The sequence below is a fragment of the Gracilinanus agilis genome, chromosome 4, assembly GCF_016433145.1.
Source record: "Gracilinanus agilis isolate LMUSP501 chromosome 4, AgileGrace, whole genome shotgun sequence".
Taxonomy (NCBI): Eukaryota; Metazoa; Chordata; class Mammalia; order Didelphimorphia; family Didelphidae; genus Gracilinanus; species Gracilinanus agilis.
In genome coordinates this window covers 88000198-88019839 of record NC_058133.1, presented here as the reverse complement: position 1 = coordinate 88019839, position 19642 = coordinate 88000198, and the positions used below count along the sequence as shown (strand labels likewise).

Here is a 19642-nt window from a genome sequence, read left to right as displayed (position 1 = left end):
AAAATGTAATGGAAGGAATAATGATTATGAAAATCAATAAAAATCAGTTGTATATTCTTCTATCTAGGCCAGGACTATGTAAAAAGATGTGTATGAAAAAATGACGTGTCCTAATCTAGAACTACTTGAAATCTCCAACCAAAGCAAGACTGAGAACCAAACCTATGCCCAACATGGGGAGATGTAGGGACCCATCTGTGGCATATCCAGGAGGATGGAAATGGAGTCTGGTTCACATCTTTGACTCTAATCCACAAATTAAAGTTGGAGATAAGAGTAAACAGAAGAAAAGACCAAATAAAATGAATGAAAATATTTTCAACTGAAATAAGCCCAATAAGCAAACCCAAAATAGGAGAGTAACTTTTTAACAATAAAAATAGAATTCCAGAAAAATAAACTTTCTGGATATTAGACTACAAAAGTAAATGAGAGAAATAAAATTGGAGCTTCAAAATGGAATACTTAAGGGGGAAAAAATATTACCAAGAAAATCATAATGGACCAAACAATAAATTATTCCATTAGAAAAGAAGAAATATTAAGAACAAATAAGATTGCTTTTTGACTATTCCCTTTAAGAATTTTCTATCAAAGAGAATCCTATTACTTGCTCTAATTATTACCCTAATCCAGTCATGGTAAATCAATCAAAGGCACTTTGCCTTTGTCTCCTCATGGTCCCAATTAGTTCAAGGAGAATTTATTTCCTGGTGTTATCTGTAGAGAGAGGAATAGAACATCATTTTGGAATTGATAGTTAAAGATATAATGATAAAGATTTCTCTTCCAGGTTAGTTATAATGCTTCAGACTATAAGCATTTTGAAATACTTTCTTTAATTTTTTTTTTTTCCCATCCTTCTCCTCAACCTCTGCCCCTCCCTTATTCTACTTACACTTCTACTTGCCTGTAGGGTAAGGTAGGTTTCTATAACAGTATGTGGGTCTTTTTTTTTATTATTTTTTATATATATTTTTCCATGGTCACATGATTCATGTTCTTACTCTCCCATCCACCCCACCCAAAACCCCACCTGCCCCCCCGTAACCAATGCACATTTCCAATGGTTTCTTCAGGTTTCATCAATCAAGACCTATTTCCATATTATTGATAGTTGTACTTGGGTTGACATTTAGAGTTTACTTCCCAAATCATTTCCTCATCAACCCATGTGTTCAAGCACTTGTTTTTCTTCTGTGTTTCCACTCCTATAGTTCTTCCTCTAATTTGTGGGTAGTGTTCTTTTCCATAAATCCCTCAGAATTGTCCTGGGTCATTGCATTGCTGCTAGTACAGAAGTCCATTACATTCGATTTTACCATAGTATATCAGTCTCTGTGTACATGTTCTCCTGGTTCTGCTCCTTTTACTCTGCACCCATTCCTGGAGGTCTTTCCAGTTCACATGGAATTCCTCCAGTTAATTATTCCTTTGAGCACAATAGTATTCCATCACCAACATATACCACAATTTGTTCTACCATTTTCCAATTGAAGGGTGTACCTTGTTTTCGACTTTTTTGCCACCACAAAGAGTGCAGCTATAAATGTCTTTTTCCTTATTATCTCTTTGGGGTATAATCCAAGCAGTGCTATGGCTGGATCAAAAGGCATATAGTCTTTTAAAGCCCTTTGAGCATAGTTACAAATTGCCATCCAGAATGGATGGATCAATTCACAACTCCACCAGCAATGCATTAATGTCCCAATTTTGCCACATCCCCTCCAATATTCATTACTCTCCCCTGCTGCCATTTTATCCAATCTGCCAGGTGCGAAGTGATGCCTCAGAGTTGTTTTGATTTGCATTTCTCTAATTATTAGAGATTTAGAAAACTTTCTCATGTGCTTATTGATAGCTTTGATTTCTTTATCTGAAAATTGCCTATTCATGTCCCTTGCCCATTTATTGATTAGGGAATGGCTTAATTTTTTTGTACAATTGATTTAGCTCCTTGTATATTTGAATAATTAAATCTTTGTCAGAGTTTTTTGTTATAAAGATTTTTCCCCAATTTGTTGCTTCCCTTCTAATTTTGGTAGCATTTGTTTTGTTTGTTCAAAACCTTTTTAATTTAATGTAATCAAAATTGTTTATTTTACACTTTATAATTTTTTCTAACTCTTGCTTGGTTTTAAAATCTTTCCTTTCCAGACATCTGATAAGTATTGTATTCTGTATTCACCTAATTTACTTATAGTTTCCTCATTTATGTTCAAGTCATTTATCCATTCTGAATTTATGTTGGTGTAGGGTGTGAGATGTTGATCTAAACCTAATCTCTCCCAAACTGTTTTCCAATTTTTCCCAGCAGTTTTTGTCAAATACTGGATTTTTGTCCCAAAAGTTGGCCTCTTTGGGTTTATCATAGACTGTCTTGCTCATGTCACTTACCCCAACTCTATTCCACTGATCCTCCCTTCTGTCTCTCAGCCAATACCATATTATTTTGAAGACCACTAATTTGTAGTATAGTTTAATATCTGGTACTGCTAGGCCACCTTTCCTTATGTTTTTTTTTTATTATTTCCCTTGATATTCTTGATCTTTTGTTCTTCCACATGAACTTTGTTATATTTTTTTTCTGATTCAATAAAAACTCTATTTATAATTTGATAGGTATGGCACTGAATAATTAAGTTAATTTGGGTAGAATGGTCATTTTTATTATATTAGCTCGTCTTACTCATGAACAATCAATGTTTTTCCAATTGTTTAGATCAGTGATTCCCAAAGTGGGCTCCACTACCCCCTGGTGGGTGTAGCAGCTATCTAGGGGTGCAGTGATGGCCACAGTTGCATTTGGGGGCAGTGAATAACTGTAAGGGGGTGGTGATAGTATGTGACAGGGGGTGCTAATTAATAATTTTTCAGGAAAGGGGGCAGTAATCCAAAAAAGTTTGGGAACTACCTGTTTAGATCTAGTTTTAATTGTGTCAAAAGTGTTTTGGAGTTGTGTTTGTATAATTCCTGTGTTTGTTTTGGTAGATAGATTCTTAAGTATTCTATATTGTCTAGTGAGATTTTAAATGGTATTTCTCTTTCTAACTCTTGAAGCTGAGATATGTTGGAAATATATAGAAATGCTGATGATTTATGTGCATTTATTTTGTATCCTGCAACACTGCTAAAGTTGTTGACTATTTCTACTAGCTTTTTAGTTTATTCTCTAAGATTTTTTAAGTAGACCATCATATCATCTGCAAAGAGTGATAGCTTAGTCTCCTCATTGCCTATTTTAATACCTTAAATTTCTTTTTCTTCTCTAATTACTACTGTTAGTGTTTCTAGTACAATGTTAAATAATAGAGGTGATAATGGGCATCCTTGTTTCATGCCTGATCTTATTGGGAAGACTTCTAATTTATCCCCATTGTATATGATGCTTTTTGATGGTTTTAGATATATACTATTACTTATTTTTAGGAAAGGTCCTTCTAGTCCTATACATTCTAGTGTTTTCAATAGGAATGGGTGTTATATTTTGTCAAAGGCTTTTTCAGCATCTATTGAGATAATCGTGTGATTTTTGTTAGCTTGTTGAATGGATAACCCTCATGATCATTTGATGGGAGTCTTTTTGCTAGTGTTCTATTTAAGATTTTTGCATCTATGTTCACTAGGGTTCATTGGTCTTTAGTTTTATTTCTCTGTTTTGCTTCTGCCTAGCTTTGGAATCAGTACCATATTAGTATCATAAAAGGAATTTTATTCTTTGCTTATTATGTCAAATAATTCGTATATAATAATTTGTATAGTATTTGTATATTATAGTATTTATTAATATACATTATAATTATATAATTTACATTTATTTTTATTATAGTATATTATAGTATTTGTATAGCATAGTTCTTTGAATGTTTGATAGAATTCATTTGTAAATCCATCAAGCCCAGGCAATTTTTTCTTAGGGAGTTCTTTGATGGTTTCTTCAATTTCTTTTTCTGATATGGGATTATTTAGGTATTCTATTTCTTCTGCTGTTAATGTAGGCAATTTATATTTTTGTAAATATTCATCCATATCACCTGGATTACTATATTTATTGCCATATAATTGGGCAAAATAGTTTTTAATGATTGCCTTAATTTCCTCTTCTTTAGTATCTTTGATACTGTTAATTTGGTTTTCTTCTTTCCTTTTTTTTATTAGATTGACCAGTACTTTGTCTATTTTATCTGTTTTTTTTTTCAAAATACCAGCTTCTAGTCTTATTTATTAATTCAATAGTTCTTTTACTTTCAATTTTATTCATTTCTCCTTTGATTTTTGGTACTTCTAATTTAGTTTTCATCTGGGGATTTTTAATTTGTTCACTTTCTAGTTTTTTAAGTTGCATCCCCAATTTGTTAACCTCTGACTTCCATAAATTGTTAATATATGAACTCAGTGATATAAATTTTCCCCTTAGCACTGCTTTGCCTGCATCCCATAGATTTTGGTAAGAAGTTTCATCATTGTCATTGTCTTCAATTATTAATTATTTCTATGACTTGTTCTTTCACTAACTTATTTTGGAAAATCATATTATTTAATTTTGAATTAGTTTTTAGTTTGCCTCTCCATGTATCCTTGCTAATAACTATTTTATTGCATTATGATCAGATAAGGTTGCATTTATTAATTCTGCTTTTTTGCATTTGTTTGCCATGCTTCTATGCCCTAGTACATGGTCAATCTTGGTGAATATTCCATGTGCTGCTGAAAAAAATGTGTATTCCTTATTGGACCTATTTATTTTTCTCCATGTATCTATTAACTCTAATTTTTCTAGGATTTCATTCACCTCTCTTATCTCTTTCTTATTTATTTTTTGGTTTGATTTATCTAGATCTGATATGGGAAAGTTGAGGTCACCCACTAGTTTAGTTTTGCTATCTATTTCTTCCTTGAGCTCCACTAGCTTCTCCTTTAGAAACCGGGATGCCATACAATTTGGTGTATACATATTGTGTACTGATATTTCTTCATTATTTATACTGCCTTTTATCAGGATGTAATTACCTTCCCTATCTCTTTTAACTAGCTCTATTTTTACTTTGTCTCTGTCAGAAATCACGATTTCAACTCCTGCCTTCTTTTTCTCAGTTGGAGCCCAATAGATTTTGCTCCAGTCTTTCATTTTTACTCTGTGTATGTTTACCTGCCTTTTGTGTGTTTCTTGTAGACAACATATGGTAGGATTTGGGTTTCTAATCCACTCTGCTATTTGCTTCCATTTTATGGGCAAGTTCACATTCACATTCAGAGTTATAATTATCAACTGTATTCTCAGACATTATGATTCTCTCTCCTTATCCTGCCCTTTGTTCTTTCACTATTTCCTTCTATACCAGTGTTTTGTTTTTAATCAGTTCCCCTAATTCCCTCACTTATTGTACTTCCCTTTTTCCCCCTTCCCTTCTCATCCCCCTCTTATTCTTCTTTTGGGTCTTTTTAAGCTACCCTTCCTCCCTCTCTAGAGTTGCTTCCCTCCCCACTAGTCCTTTTTTTTTTTTTTATCCTTCTACTTTTCCATAAGGCACAAATCAGTTCTCTGCTCCAATGGATCTGATAGTTCTTCCCTCTTTAAGTTAATTTCAATGCAATTAAGAATTAAGTATTCCCTCCCTTCAACCTCTTTACCCTTCTGGTGTATTGGTCTTCTCACCTGTTCGCCCCACACACTTCTTTATGGAATATAAATTTACTCCATTTTGTCTGTTTTCCCATCTCTCTTAATATTATCTCCCTTTTTATTCCCTCTAGTTTTATATATATTTATACACATACATACACACCTATACATATATATGTACACATACATATATATCTATATATCTTGATATTTCAGGCTATACAGTTTGTCACTGTTCCCTCTATTAAATTTCTTCTAGATACCCTGTTGATAATAACAATTTTTAATATTTACCAATATCTTCTTTTCTTCTAAGGATACAAATCAATTGAACTTATTGGGTCCCTTAAAGAAAAGGTGTTTTTTGTGGGGGGAGGGGTTCCCCTCTATCTTAATTACCTCATGGTGATTATCTTGAATTCTGTGTTTGGGCAGCAAACTCTCTGTTTAAGTCTGTTTTTTTCTTCATGAATACTTGGAAGTCTTCAATTTTATTAAATGACTATACTTTCCCCTGCAAAAATATAGTCAGTTTTGTTGGATAGTTGATTCTTGGTTGCAGACCCAGTTCTCTTGCTTTCCAGAACATTATATTCCATGCCTTCCAGTCCTTCACTATAGATAAAGTCAGATCTTGTGTTATCCTAACTATGGTTCCCTGGTATCTGACTGACTTCTTCTTAGCAACTTGTAATATTTTTTCTTTGGCCTGGTAGTTTTTGAATTTGGCTATAATACTCCTAGAAGGTGTCAGTTGTGGATTAGATGTAAGAGGTGATCTGTGGATTCTTTCAATTTCCACTTTTCAGATGTTCTAGCAGACCAATAATTCTTAATTTGCCTCTTTGAGATTTGTTTTCAAGATCTTTGGTCATGTCAATTAGGTGCTTTAGATTCTCCTCAAAAAAAATTTTTTTTATTTTGTCTTATATATTCTTGTGCCTTGTGAAGTCATTTGCTTCTAGTTGTTAGTTCTATTTTTTAAAGACTGAATTTCATTCAGTCTTTTTGGTCATCATCCTCCTTCTGGTCTGATTTTCTTTTGTAGATCATTTTTTACCTTCTTGGCTTCATTTTCAAGCTGGTCAATTTTGACTTTTAAGACTTTTTTTCTTATTTTAGTTCATGTATTTCCTTTTTCCAATTGTCTTCAGCCTCTCTTGATTGTTTTTTGAGTTCCTGAAGTTCTTGAGTTAATTGAATTTTGAGATCTTTCAAAGCCTGTGTCCAATTTGCTGGAGCTTTCTCTTTCTATTTCATTTGCTCTTTTTTTACTTCCTGGAAAGAAGCTGTCAATTGTAATTTCTTTACTCATATTTTTTTTTCCCTTCTCTGTTCTGCTAGGTTAAGCAGATGGATTTAATGAGCTTTGATGAAAGATCTTCCCCTCAGCTGGCAATGGAGATTTGTAGTTACTTTCTCTGCAGTCTATGGGGGAGGAGTATTGGAGTTTTCCTTCCCTCTGAAGATTTCATGTCTGTCCATTTGATGGGATTAAGCCTGGACTGGGTTAGTCTGTAATTGCTTAATATGCCCTGAGGCTAAAACCTCCAGAGAAAAAGGGGGTGGTGGCAAGATGGAGTGTTTTCTCTGAACTGCCCAGCAGTAGGATCCCCATGCTCTGTCTTGCTGTTAGACCTGTTTTCCTTTCCTCTTGAAGCACTTTGTTTTCTATCTTAGTGTGGTAAAGCATGCAGGTCTGAAGTTTTGCTCCATCTAAGCCTCCATCTTCTGAGCATTTCTTTCTGTCTTTCTCCCCCAGCCACTTCCCTGGTGTCTGTGTCAACTCCTTGAGTCCAGTGCCAGCAAGGCCCTCTTTCCAGGCTGGTATGTTTGCCAGCCTGGAGATTTCAGGGGCCACTGCAGACTCTGCACAGCCCATGGGGGAGAGGTCATGGGATTCCCCTTCTATACCCTCAGACCCAACAGTTTAAGAATTCAAGTCTTTTTCTTGGTGTACATCTTGAGCTGTCTAGCAGTAGGGTCCCCCTGGTCTGTCCTGCTTTCAGACTGATTTTCATTCCTCTCAAAGTGTCCTGTTTTCTATCTCGGTGTAAAAGGGTGTAGAGGTCTAAAGATTTACTCCATCTAAGCTGCCATCTTCCCAGAACTCCAGTATGTGGGTCTTATTCCCACTTTGAGCCAATTTTGGTGACGATAAGGTTCAAGCATAGCCCATTGCCCCACTCTCATCTTCTCTTTTACTGTATTTACATCTTATAAACCTTTTAATAAGAGATAATTTACCCCTTCTATTTTTTTCTCTTTTCATGTGTTTCTCTTGTTTTGTTTGAATCAGCCCATTTTGCTAAATTTCCTTTCTTTTTTACATAGATACTTCGTTTCACTGCTCTAATACTGATAAAGTTCTTAAGTACTTTAGTTATCTTGTATTCTTTCAGTGCTTTACATATCTCAAATATCATAGTTATCTTATTTCATTTATCACCTTCCCAGGTATTAATGTACTCAAATCAACTTTACTGAAACTCTTTAATTTTCACTTTATCTTTTTATGCTTCTCTGGAATGTCAAATTTGCTCATCAATTTTTCTTTTCAGGATTGACTTCTACTTCACTTCAAAGTTTGGAAAACATCTAATTAAATATCCTAATAACTTATTTACTTTTAATTTTAACCCCATTTGACTGTGGTTTCTTGAATATTCCTACAATTTTGCTAAATCAAAGAATGATTTCCTTTCTTGGCAGTTGAAAGAAATAAATCCAGCATTCTAAGGGATAGTTTTAATGTCTCCTGTTAAAATAATTTCTCTTAAATTAAAGTTTATGGAATAACAACTCAAAACATTACATAATACCTCCCATCTTATAAGAATCATTTAAAGGACAATTTAAAGATTTATAATTTCTAATTAATTCATGGTACTATAGATTCTCCCTTATCTATCTCTCTCTTTTTCTCAAAACATTCTCAGTGTTCAAGAATATAAGGGGGGAAAGCCAGACAAAGTTCTAAATCAAAAAATCACAAGACACATAAAGATTTTCTTTCTGAAATCCTAGCTTGTGTACTATTATTATTGTACTATTGAACACAGATGGACCAAAACACAGAGACTGACATCAGTTAACACTTTCCCATAACTCACACAAATGCAGATGCAGACAAACAAATACATAAAACATAGAAGAAACTAAGGCTTTTTTATTTTGGAGCCAACTTTGTTTAAAGAATTTTGTCCTGATCAAAGATCCTCCAGTTTCTGGCCAATAAGTATGGGAGTTGTTTTTATTAACCATGATTAAAACTAAATGATACTTACACAAAAATAACAGAGATCTCTGTTACCTACTGATACCTCCCATTGAAGGTTTCCTGGAAGTTGGTAATCCAAATGCATATGCCCTGCCACCTGCTTCCTTTGGCAGTTTCTTGTTGCTAATCTAAATTCCCATTACCAAAGTAAAGGACCAAAGCAAAAAGCCAAAAGCTCTCCCAAGAAGAGACAGACAAGTCCTCCCTTCAGTCACAACACCAGAAATTCACTCTCTTAAATTAAAAATTTCCCTTGTATCAGAAAAAAAAGGGTCCTCATAAATCAAAACTAGACAAAGATTGCTCACTGCAATCTGTGGGACCCCAAACTGAGTTAGCAAATGCATCTCTAAGTACCATACTTTTGCTGGACCCACAGCATGCCACCAATGCTCTATCCTGTACACTTGAAAACCAAAAGAGTCAGTGTGCTCAGTGAATTTGTTTATTTCCTTTAAAAAGAGAATTAAGACACACATGGAGGTTTGCATAAACCCAAACCTATGGAAGAGAAAGAGGTTACAGGTTTGATGATGTTTTGAGGAAGAAGGGAGAGAGTCTATAGGTATAGTTAACAAGAAAGAAACTTCAGCCTAGAAACAGATGTTCATCAGCAACTTGGAATGTCAGAAAGGATGTTACTTTGATAACATGGAAAAAAAAATGACTTATTATCTGTAGGGACTGGTGAACTTTCAGGACTGGACTGAACTATTCTTGATTAGAAACACTGTGGAGTCACTTCCAGGGCATGCATCACTGCCTTTTCCTGATATTCCAAGTCAATTCTAAATATCACAGAGCCATTAGAAACCTGTTAAACTCTTAAAACATCATATATCAGAATAGCTACATAATAGCATATCTGAAAATATGGTAATTGGTCTTATGCTCCAAGACCTAAATAGCACCTCCATTTTTAAGATATGAAAAATAAGGAATTATTTTCCTTGATTCTTTAGTTCTAAGCTTGACATCATGACTAATTTGCTTTTTTAAATATGTATCAGAAAAAAAAATGTTCAAAACTCAAATAAAATACATTAAGCATTCCTTTGAGCTTTCTACATATCATCTCTAAACTTTAGATATTCTTCTATTAGACATCTAAGACAGAAATTATTATTTATAAGGTCCTTAAAAAACAAATGGATTGGGGCAGCTGGGTAGCTCAGTGGATTGAGAGCCAGGTCTAGAGACGGGAGGTCCTAGGTTCAAATCCGGCCTCAGACACTTCCCAGCTGTGTGACCCTGGGCAAGTCACTTGACCCCCATTGCCTACCTTTACCACTCTTCCACCTATAAGTCAATACACAGAAGTTAAGGGTTTAAAAAATTAAAAAAAAAATGTATTGGATAAAAGTGTACTACCTCAAGTAATATTCATTTGTCTATTTAGCTGGATAAATCTTCAAGATTTAAATACACTGATTAAATATATATATATATATATATATATATATACATATATGGATGTGTATGTGTATTTCTTCTTTTTCTTCTGTTTATCTGTTTTACTTTCTATTCATCATTGCTCTAGCACTAATACCTCCTGATGCTGAGTTTGAAATAAATGAAAATTAAGCATTTATCTGTATACCTTAAATTATTTTAAGCATTTTGTTTGATACAAAAACTATATTTTCTATCTTGGGTTCTCATTTCACTATATCTTAGGTGTTTTGTTGGAATAAAAAAATTAAATCAAGTTGCAAACTAATGCTATGCTATAATACTAAGAGATGATTGCTGGTATTTCTTTAAAAGTAGGTATTTTTAGGATAAAACCAAAAATTATTTCAGACTTGACTCACATGCGTGTAACCTTCTTTACAGTTATATGGGTTATAAAATCTCTCCAATGTGAAGCTATAAGCATCTTTTTTCTGGTCTTTTAAAAAACTACTCTGAAGAGTCTATAATAATTAGTTTAAGGAACTAAAGAAATTTAGCCTAGAGAAGATTAAGGAAGACACAATTATTTGGAGATTAATCATGTAGAAGAAGGATTAGACTTGTTCTTCTCAGGCCCCCAAGACAGAATTAGTGCCATTGGGCAAAAGTTTCATGGAACTAAATTCTATCTCAGTGTAAGGAGAAACACTCAAACAATATCAGCTGTTCGGTAGTGGAATTGCTTAGTAGGCAGGGAGTTCTTCATCCTTGGGGTTATTTTATCTAACAACTAACTTTTCAGAAGGAAAGCTGAATTTAGAATGAAAAGAACTGTACTGTAGTCCTGATTTGCCTATTAATTCCTGTGACTTTGGATCCCTTTAGACCATTTTTTTTTAATCTACAGGAAAAACAAAAAACAAACCAACAAAAGAACATAACAGATAAGAAGGTTGGACTAATTGATCTTTAAAGGTCTCGTTCAGTTCTTACTCTTTTGTAGAGATGGTTCTTACTTCAGGTATAAGTTAGACAAGCTTGTCTCTGAAGTCCCCATCAACCATGAATCTGTGATTTTGTGGCCTCTAGTCCATAGAGCTTACTTTATAAGATCAAAAAGGAGATTATTTCATTGTAATTATATTCTCTTTATGCTTTCATTTTTTTTTTTTACCTAGATCTTCGACCTACTGGTTAACCCGAATCCAGTCATTTCTGTACTGCAATGAAAATGGCCTTCTTGGAAGCTTTTCTGAAGAAACTCACTCTTGTACTTGCCCGAATGACCAGGTGGCCTGCCATGGGTTCCTCCCCTGCACTGTAGGAGACGGTTCTTCATGCCTGACCTGTGCTCCAGATAATCGTACCCGCTGCGGAAACTGTAATACCGGATATATGCTGAGTCAAGGGCTTTGTAAACCGGAAGTGGCGGAATCCACGGAGCACTATATCGGTTTTGAGACTGACCTGCAGGACCTGGAAATGAAATATCTTTTGCAAAAAACCGACCGGAGAATCGAAGTCCACGCCATTTTCATCAGCAACGACATGCGCCTTAATAGCTGGTTTGATCCTTCCTGGCGCAAACGAATGCTCCTTACCCTAAAGAGCAACAAATACAAAGCAAGCCTTGTCCACATGATTCTGGGTCTCTCTCTGCAGATCTGCTTAACTAAAAATAGCACCTTGGAGCCAGTTTTGGCTGTTTATGTCAATCCTTTTGGAGGCAGCCACTCTGAGAGTTGGTTTATGCCTGTGAACGAAAACAGCTTCCCAGACTGGGAGCGGACTAAGTTGGACTTACCCCTTCAGTGTTATAACTGGACGCTGACTCTGGGCAACAAGTGGAAGACTTTTTTTGAAACAGTGCATATCTACTTGAGGAGTCGCATCAAGTCAAATGGTCCAAATGGCAACGAAAGCATCTATTACGAACCCCTGGAGTTTATTGACCCTTCCCGCAATCTGGGTTACATGAAAATCAACAACATACAAGTATTTGGCTACAGCATGCACTTTGACCCGGAAGCAATTCGGGATCTGATCTTGCAGCTGGACTACCCCTATACTCAGGGATCCCAGGACTCAGCACTTTTGCAGCTGCTTGAGATAAGGGACCGTGTAAATAAACTCTCCCCACCTGGTCAGCGTCGGCTCGACCTTTTCTCTTGCTTGCTTCGTCATAGACTCAAATTGTCCACTAGTGAGGTGGTGAGAATTCAATCTGCTTTGCAGGCCTTTAACTCCAAATTGCCAAACACAATGGATTACGACACAACCAAATTATGTAGTTAACCATAAATGTCAAGCACAACCCAAAACCTTGAAGGAGTTTTTACAGTGCTTTTGTGGAACAGTTTATGTTTGGAAGAGTAAATTTAAATTGTCTTTTCAATATCTGTCTTATATCAGTCAATACCGTTGGATGGCAATTTACACATGAACTTGCTGACAATGAATATATTATACCTGCAGTTTTGGTTTATGAATGAAATAAATACTGACACCAGTCTAGAAGACATTCTACTTTTTACAATAAATTTCATTTGTAATTTTATATGTTCCGTGGCAATGCTTTTGTGCATTACATTCTCTAGAGGGAACATAAAAGGATACCAATAAAATTTTGTAGCTGAACAGTTATTAAAAAGAAGTGCTGTGGGATTCCTTTCCCCCCCCCCCCATGAAATGACTTCTATTTTGATATAACTTTGTTAGGGGTTGGGGAAAATACATAGGTTTTTTTTGTTTATTTTTTGTTTTTATTGGAAACACTGGAAAGGTTTCTTGCCTGATGCAAATTGCATTCTCTTTCCTAATCCTTATGGAAAACTGAAACATTGGTAAAATGTTACATTCTTCAGTAATATTTTCATTGTTGATGGCTCAAAAGTGGTTTTCTGTTTCAATCACTCAAATTCGTAAATTCTTCCTAGAGATATAATATCCCCAAACTGCTCAAAATAGCATTTCCCAATTCAAAATCACTCACTGTTTTAGAAATGAGGCTATTTCTTCTTCCTAAGTAAACACATATGCAAAAAAGAAAAAAAATCATTGTAATTATAAGCAGAGTGTATGGGGGAAATTAATTTCTTTAGCAGCATCCTTAGTAATTTACTTTGTAACTTCTAGTAACTAGAAGTGAACATTAATATTAGACATTTTAAATTTAATTAAAATAGTATTTACTGAGTGCCTCCCATTCAATCATTTTGCTGACATCAATAAAATAATATAAAGAACATTTATATATTATAATTTGTTAGCATAACTTAAATATTTAATTAAATAGTCCCTGGGGAAAATTCAGAGCTGGGTAAGGATGTCACTACCCTCTAAGGAGAACTACCATTGCTAAAAACATATTCAATAATTTTTTTAACATCTTATGAGGAAGTTACCTTTTATTATAACATCGATTTCCATCTAAAGCCTTGATGTAGACACTAAATCAATTATTCATACATATATAACTTGGAAAACAATATTTGATAGTTAATTAGGTTTTTAAGCTAGTATCTACATTTCTATGAAACATATTGATGCAACATTTGTTTTTAATGAATATTGAGATATCTTTTTTTTATTTGTCTGTATGAATATTGCTTTTACATTATAAATTAACCATAAGTAGTATCTGGCTCAGCTCCTTTTCCCTAATCACAGATAGCACTCAGTGGTAATGTCTTGCTTCTTTCATTGTTGGCCCAAATAAGACAGGTTTGAGTAAATTAAAAAAAAAAAAAAAACCTCAGAAAATAACTAATTAATATTTCTAAGGGAAGGCTAAACCACTTGCTTTTACTACTTTAACCTAAAGGAAAAATAAAGTAGTATGTTCTGCTTTCTTGATTCAAGAGAAGATAATTCCCTCAATAATAACTCCCTAAGATAAAAAAATTTTAAACGTTCATTCTTGGACACTGTGGTTCTACAATGCTAAAACATTCTGGCAAAACATTTTTAACTCCCGAATTAACAAATATATAATGATATTGCACCAAAAATATGCTGTAAGTTCCATTTTCTGATAATAGGTAAAATCTATATTGAACATCATGTTTAAAAATACTTTATGTTTCTTATTTCCTTTGATCCCATTGTAAGTTACTACAACCATTATCCTCCCTATTTACATTTGAAGAAACTAAGGCTATAAGAAATTAAAGTGTCCAAAATCATAGAGCAAATGAGTGTATTGCTAACAACCGGTCCAGCATTCCGCCCCCTATTCCACACTCTAAATATTGGTGCTGAATGAATGACACTATAGAGAAACAATCTGAGATTAACTAATTAAACTTCATCTCATTAATTATAAAAGTATACAGAGAAAGAAGTGATTTCTTAAAATATTTTAATTCCAAAATTGCTGAATCGACTTAAGTGATTGCACTTAGCTACTAACATTACATTCTTACACTTATATTCTCCAAAACTTTTTTACATTCTTAAATACTTACATTCTCCAAAAAATTTTTAATAATTAAAATTTCAATACATTTTAAAAGAAGCCTAATTGATAAGTATTTCATTTTTAATTGAGTTGTTCTGATGAGTTTATTTAGGTATCATAAAGAAAAATGGAATATTTCCCAATTCCAATAAACCAATTTAAAAATTCCCTAACTAATCCAACATATGCCCAGTACTATGTCTTCATTATTATGAAAAAAAATTTTAAAGTAATATCTTTACCTTCAAAGAGTTTATATAATCTGGTGGTGTGTTGAGGTTCACTATATGTAAAGATATGAATATATTACTCACCATTTTTTTTAAACCCTTAACTTCTGTGTATTAGCTTCTTGATGGAAGAGTGGTAAGGGTGGGCAATGGGGTTCAAGTGACTTGCCCAGGGTCACACAGTTGAGAAGTGTCTGAGGCCAGATTTGAACCTAGGTCCTCCTGTCTCTAGGCCTGACTTTCAATCCACTGAGCTACCCAGCTGCCCCCCCTCATCATTATTTTTGTTGGTGTTAACTTCAATAAGAATCGATTCATATTGTATAGAAGGATCATGTGACTCCAGTTTGCATTAATCTCTAATATACTAAAAATATCAACCAATAGCTTGTTTCTCTTCTGGTGACCAAAATCTAGAGAATTAAGAAGCATTCATTACCATCTTTTCAATAGCTTTTTTTTAATTTACAAATGTGATATTATGACAATAAATTCTTAAAAGATAGAATCAGAAAAATACTCAGTGACTGAAAATACGATGAACACAACGACTTGCACCCCAAACAACAGTAGCCTTTTAGTTTCTCTGAAAAAAAAAAAAAGAAGTTCTAATATTCTCCTAGAGATCCATTGTTAACTTAAAATAAAACTACTATTCTTGTTCATAGAGTCTTCAGGGATCATCCTTTATACTCAGCACATCTGTCCCTATCCCAGCTCTGGTGTCAGCACCTGCCTTATCAAGAATCACACACTGGTTTTTCAGATAGCTAAATAGAGCCTTAGGTTATATATAGATAGGCTACCCCTGGCTGCTACCAGTAACAATATAGCCTTAAAGATCTTTCTGCCTCCTCAGCTTTTGTTTCAAATTTAAGTTAAACTTAAGTATAAGAGAAGTATATTGGTATAGTGTAAAAAACAGTGGACTTCAAATTCGAAAAACTAAAGCTTTTAACATAATAACATTTTTTAACCTAATAACTTTTAACCTTTTAACCTAATAACATCTTATAACCTAATAACATCTTATTAGGGCAAGTTACCTGACTTCCCAGATCTGAAGTTTCTTCACCTGCATAGCTCCCCAAAATTTTAAATGTGGAGAATATGTTTTTTAAGTCATAACATTCCCTGTATATGAGAAATTTTGTTATGGAAAAAGGCTATATTTTACTCCATCCTTGATCTTGTGTTTGTTTTGTCCTACTAAAAAATAACAAGCAGAAACAAGGATACTTTCGTTACTTTATTTTTTGGTATTTCTTTTGAAGGACAAACAATAGGGAAGTTAATCATGAACTTGTATTGCATTTATTTTTTCAAAGATGGTGCCCAATTTTTAATCATTGCTTTTAATTAAACCTAATTTTATTTACTAATTCAATTAAATAATCATTCCTTAAGGAGCTGCAACATGACAGGAGCATCCTGTTAGATGCTGGTTCAAAACGTAGGAAAACAAACAATTCATATATTCAAGAACTGACTATTCAGTATGTACTTTTTTATTTATTTAATATCCCTGACCCAAGAAAGGATTCTTGTGTGTGTGTGTGTGTGTGTGTGTGTGTGTGTGTGTGTGTGTGTGTGTGTGTGTTCTATATCTCCCTACCAAGTATAAAATGAAGATTCTGGGAACTGAATTATCATGTGTGACTGTCCACACTAATTAAATTAATTATGCTAATTTTCCATTTTACTTCATGTTAATCTAGGTAACATTATGAAAAAGCACTAGTTATTTTAGTGAAAGATTAAAATAGAGTTTTGCTTCCCCTTTCACAGACAATCAGTGAAAAAAGCATTCAACTTAGATTTGGATTTGTTTTCATAGTCTATGCATAATTGTTAATTAGTATATTTTAGTTTCAGTTTATTTATCTGGAAAAATGGGATAACAACAGTACTTAACTGTCAGAGTTGTTGTGTAAATTAAACAGAATAATGCTTTAAATCAAACATCTAAATACCAGTTCTTATAATGTGATATGATGCTTTAATTACATTGTATTTTTTTCATTGTTATTAATAGCAAGTAGAAATAGAATCTCAATTCATATTAGAATCAGTTGGTCTAAATAGAAGGGAAAGTTAGTGCGAGTTAGAATAGCACCTCAGTTTTTGTCAAAAACTAATAACATAACTTTAATCACTAATCTGCTGCTCAAAGTTCCCAAAATTATGTTAGCCTGGCGGATATCTAAGGTCTCCTTCAGCTAGAATATTTTATGATCTTTTGAAATTCACATCATGACTTTTATATAGACTAGTTTTCAAATCTAGAATGATGCATTTTTCTCATAAATAGATTATTCTAATTATATTCAACACTGGCTGGAAAAATCAGTTTTTAATTAGGGACGTGAGTTTGTTTTATTTTAAAAACTAAATTCTATCATGGAAACTTGCGAATAACTTTCCCAGGACATTAATGGTCAAAGAAAATATGAGACCACTCAAATAATTTACATTGATGATACTTCCTTATCTAAATTCAGTCTTCCTGCTGGCTTGTCTCATCCCTTTTCATATTACTCAGTAAATGAATAATAGTCTAGTTCTGGCTTTATAAAGTGTCTTCAGAGTTTCCCCACCAACAAAACTACTCATGAATCCCAAACCAAGTTGGACACAGAATATAGTATATTTTTCATTAATAACTTATATCCTACTCTGAACCATAAGTCAGATAAAATTTTCAGGATTGTTATGGCTATTTGATTCTTTCGGATTCTTAGAAAATTAGGCCAGTATTAAAAGGAACTGATCAGTCTGCCAAAATAATTATTTTCTAATGTGAAAATGACTTTATAGTCACTAATTCACATGTTTGTTTTCTTTCTGGAGTAAGGTCATTAGTATCTATAAGTTCTTTGGACAAGATGATGTTCCCAATCTTAATTATGATAATTGATTCCTGAATGGATAGCATTCTCAAATTGACTCCTGGATTTTTATTATGCATCACATTTATATACTTATTATTACATTTCCTCAACAATTAGAAAATATATAACTTCTGCAGAAAATATTTTCAAACTGGAAAATATAAAGTTAATAAAATACTCCACATTTTGAGAGGTTTTTTAATTATGTAAAGAACAAGATAAATTACACAAAGTCCTCAGAATTTGTTTTCTGACCTCTCTTTTTTTATACAAATATATATCAGGTGCTGAGAAAAATTATTATTTTAATTTCTGTCTAAGATAACTCTGCAATAGGTCTGTCAGGAATAGGCAATTTGAAGTCTTACTTGAATTTATATTCTTTTCACTATACTCTATGGTCACAAAGACAGAAAGAACTCTGTATAATCTTGCTTCTGTGTGACTTGGACAATCCACTTACTCTCAGTGCTCAGGACAGTTTTCTAAAGTTTTAAGTTTTATAGAAGGTACCCACTTGCATTGGCCAAGGAATTTTTCTCACCCATAAGTTCCATACACCAATGAAATCATAAGTATATTCCCTATTGTTTATGTTACTAGAAAATGCTAGAGTTAGTGTCCAAACTCTAATGATGATTATATAAATTTAATGTTCTCATTAGTATAGTTTGTGACATATTATATTTCTAAGAAGTATTGCTTTTTGAGGACAAGAGTGATTTTCATCTTTGTGTTCCCACAACTTAATCAACTGCTAGCATTTATATATATATATAGTTTTATAAAACTCTTTAACTTAAAAATATCATATCCACTGACATACTCACATCCACATTTTTATAAAACTAGAATTCTTAGAGGCTATTAACCTTCATGTCCCTATCCTATTTTTGACTATACAATTACAATCCCATTTTTGTTTACATATTTACTTAAGCAGTATGGTTAACCTTTTCTTTTTAGAAACTTTTAGATTAGATCAGATTTTTTCAAACTTTCGTATATCTTCTTTTGCTACATCAGGCAAATTTACCACTTTATTCTTTTCATTTAAGTAGCCAGTTGAACATTTTTTTTCTTTAAAATATGTTTAGCAATTTTTTTTTTAGTTTACTGATTCATTTCTTAGATGATCTTATCCTACCTACCATTGTTTCTCTTTAATTGCTTTTCACTTTACTATTTATGGCTTGTCCCTACTGTTCCAACAGAGTCAGAGAAAAGCAATCTCATTAATTACTTGTAAGAAGTTCAGACAAACTATTTGGAGGTAAAGGAAATTTTAAAAATCATTATCTAAAATGAGAATTTCAACTTCTATCTATTGTTCTTTTCGCATGTTAGGAATAATTTCATTTTGGACATTAGTCATTAGCCAATTGATTATGTGTCATCAAATGAAAAACCCTACAAAAAACTTTCAAAGGGTCATAAAATCAGAAGTAGTACCTTAACAAAAATAAAAAGAACATTATTTTAAGTAATAAATATATTCTAAGTAATAATAATAAAAATAGTAACTATCCTTTATCTAGTGCTTTAAAATTTGCAAAGCACTTTAAATATATAATTTGGTTTTGAACAACCTTGTGGGGTAGGTGCCATTTTTATCTCTATATTATAGATCAGTGGTTCCCAAACTTTTTTGGCCTACCACCTCCTTTCCAGAAAAAATATTACTTAGCCCCCTGGAAATTCATGTTTTTTTTTTAATTTTAATAGCAATTAATAGGAAAGATAAATGCACCTTGTGGCCATTAC

At 33.2% G+C, this 19642-nt stretch overlaps 1 protein-coding gene across 1 annotated transcript in view; it reads left to right on the top strand.

Annotated features, from left to right (window-relative positions):
* BRINP3 (BMP/retinoic acid inducible neural specific 3) overlaps nucleotides 1–12593 on the top strand; it is a 488755-nt gene extending 476162 nt beyond the window's left edge. Inside the window, exon 7 of the mRNA XM_044674904.1 lies at nucleotides 11477–12593. Within this exon, the coding sequence (XP_044530839.1) occupies nucleotides 11477–12593 (1117 nt within the window). The remainder of the gene's footprint in view (nucleotides 1–11476) is intronic.
* The last annotated feature ends 7049 nt before the right edge of the window (nucleotides 12594–19642 follow it).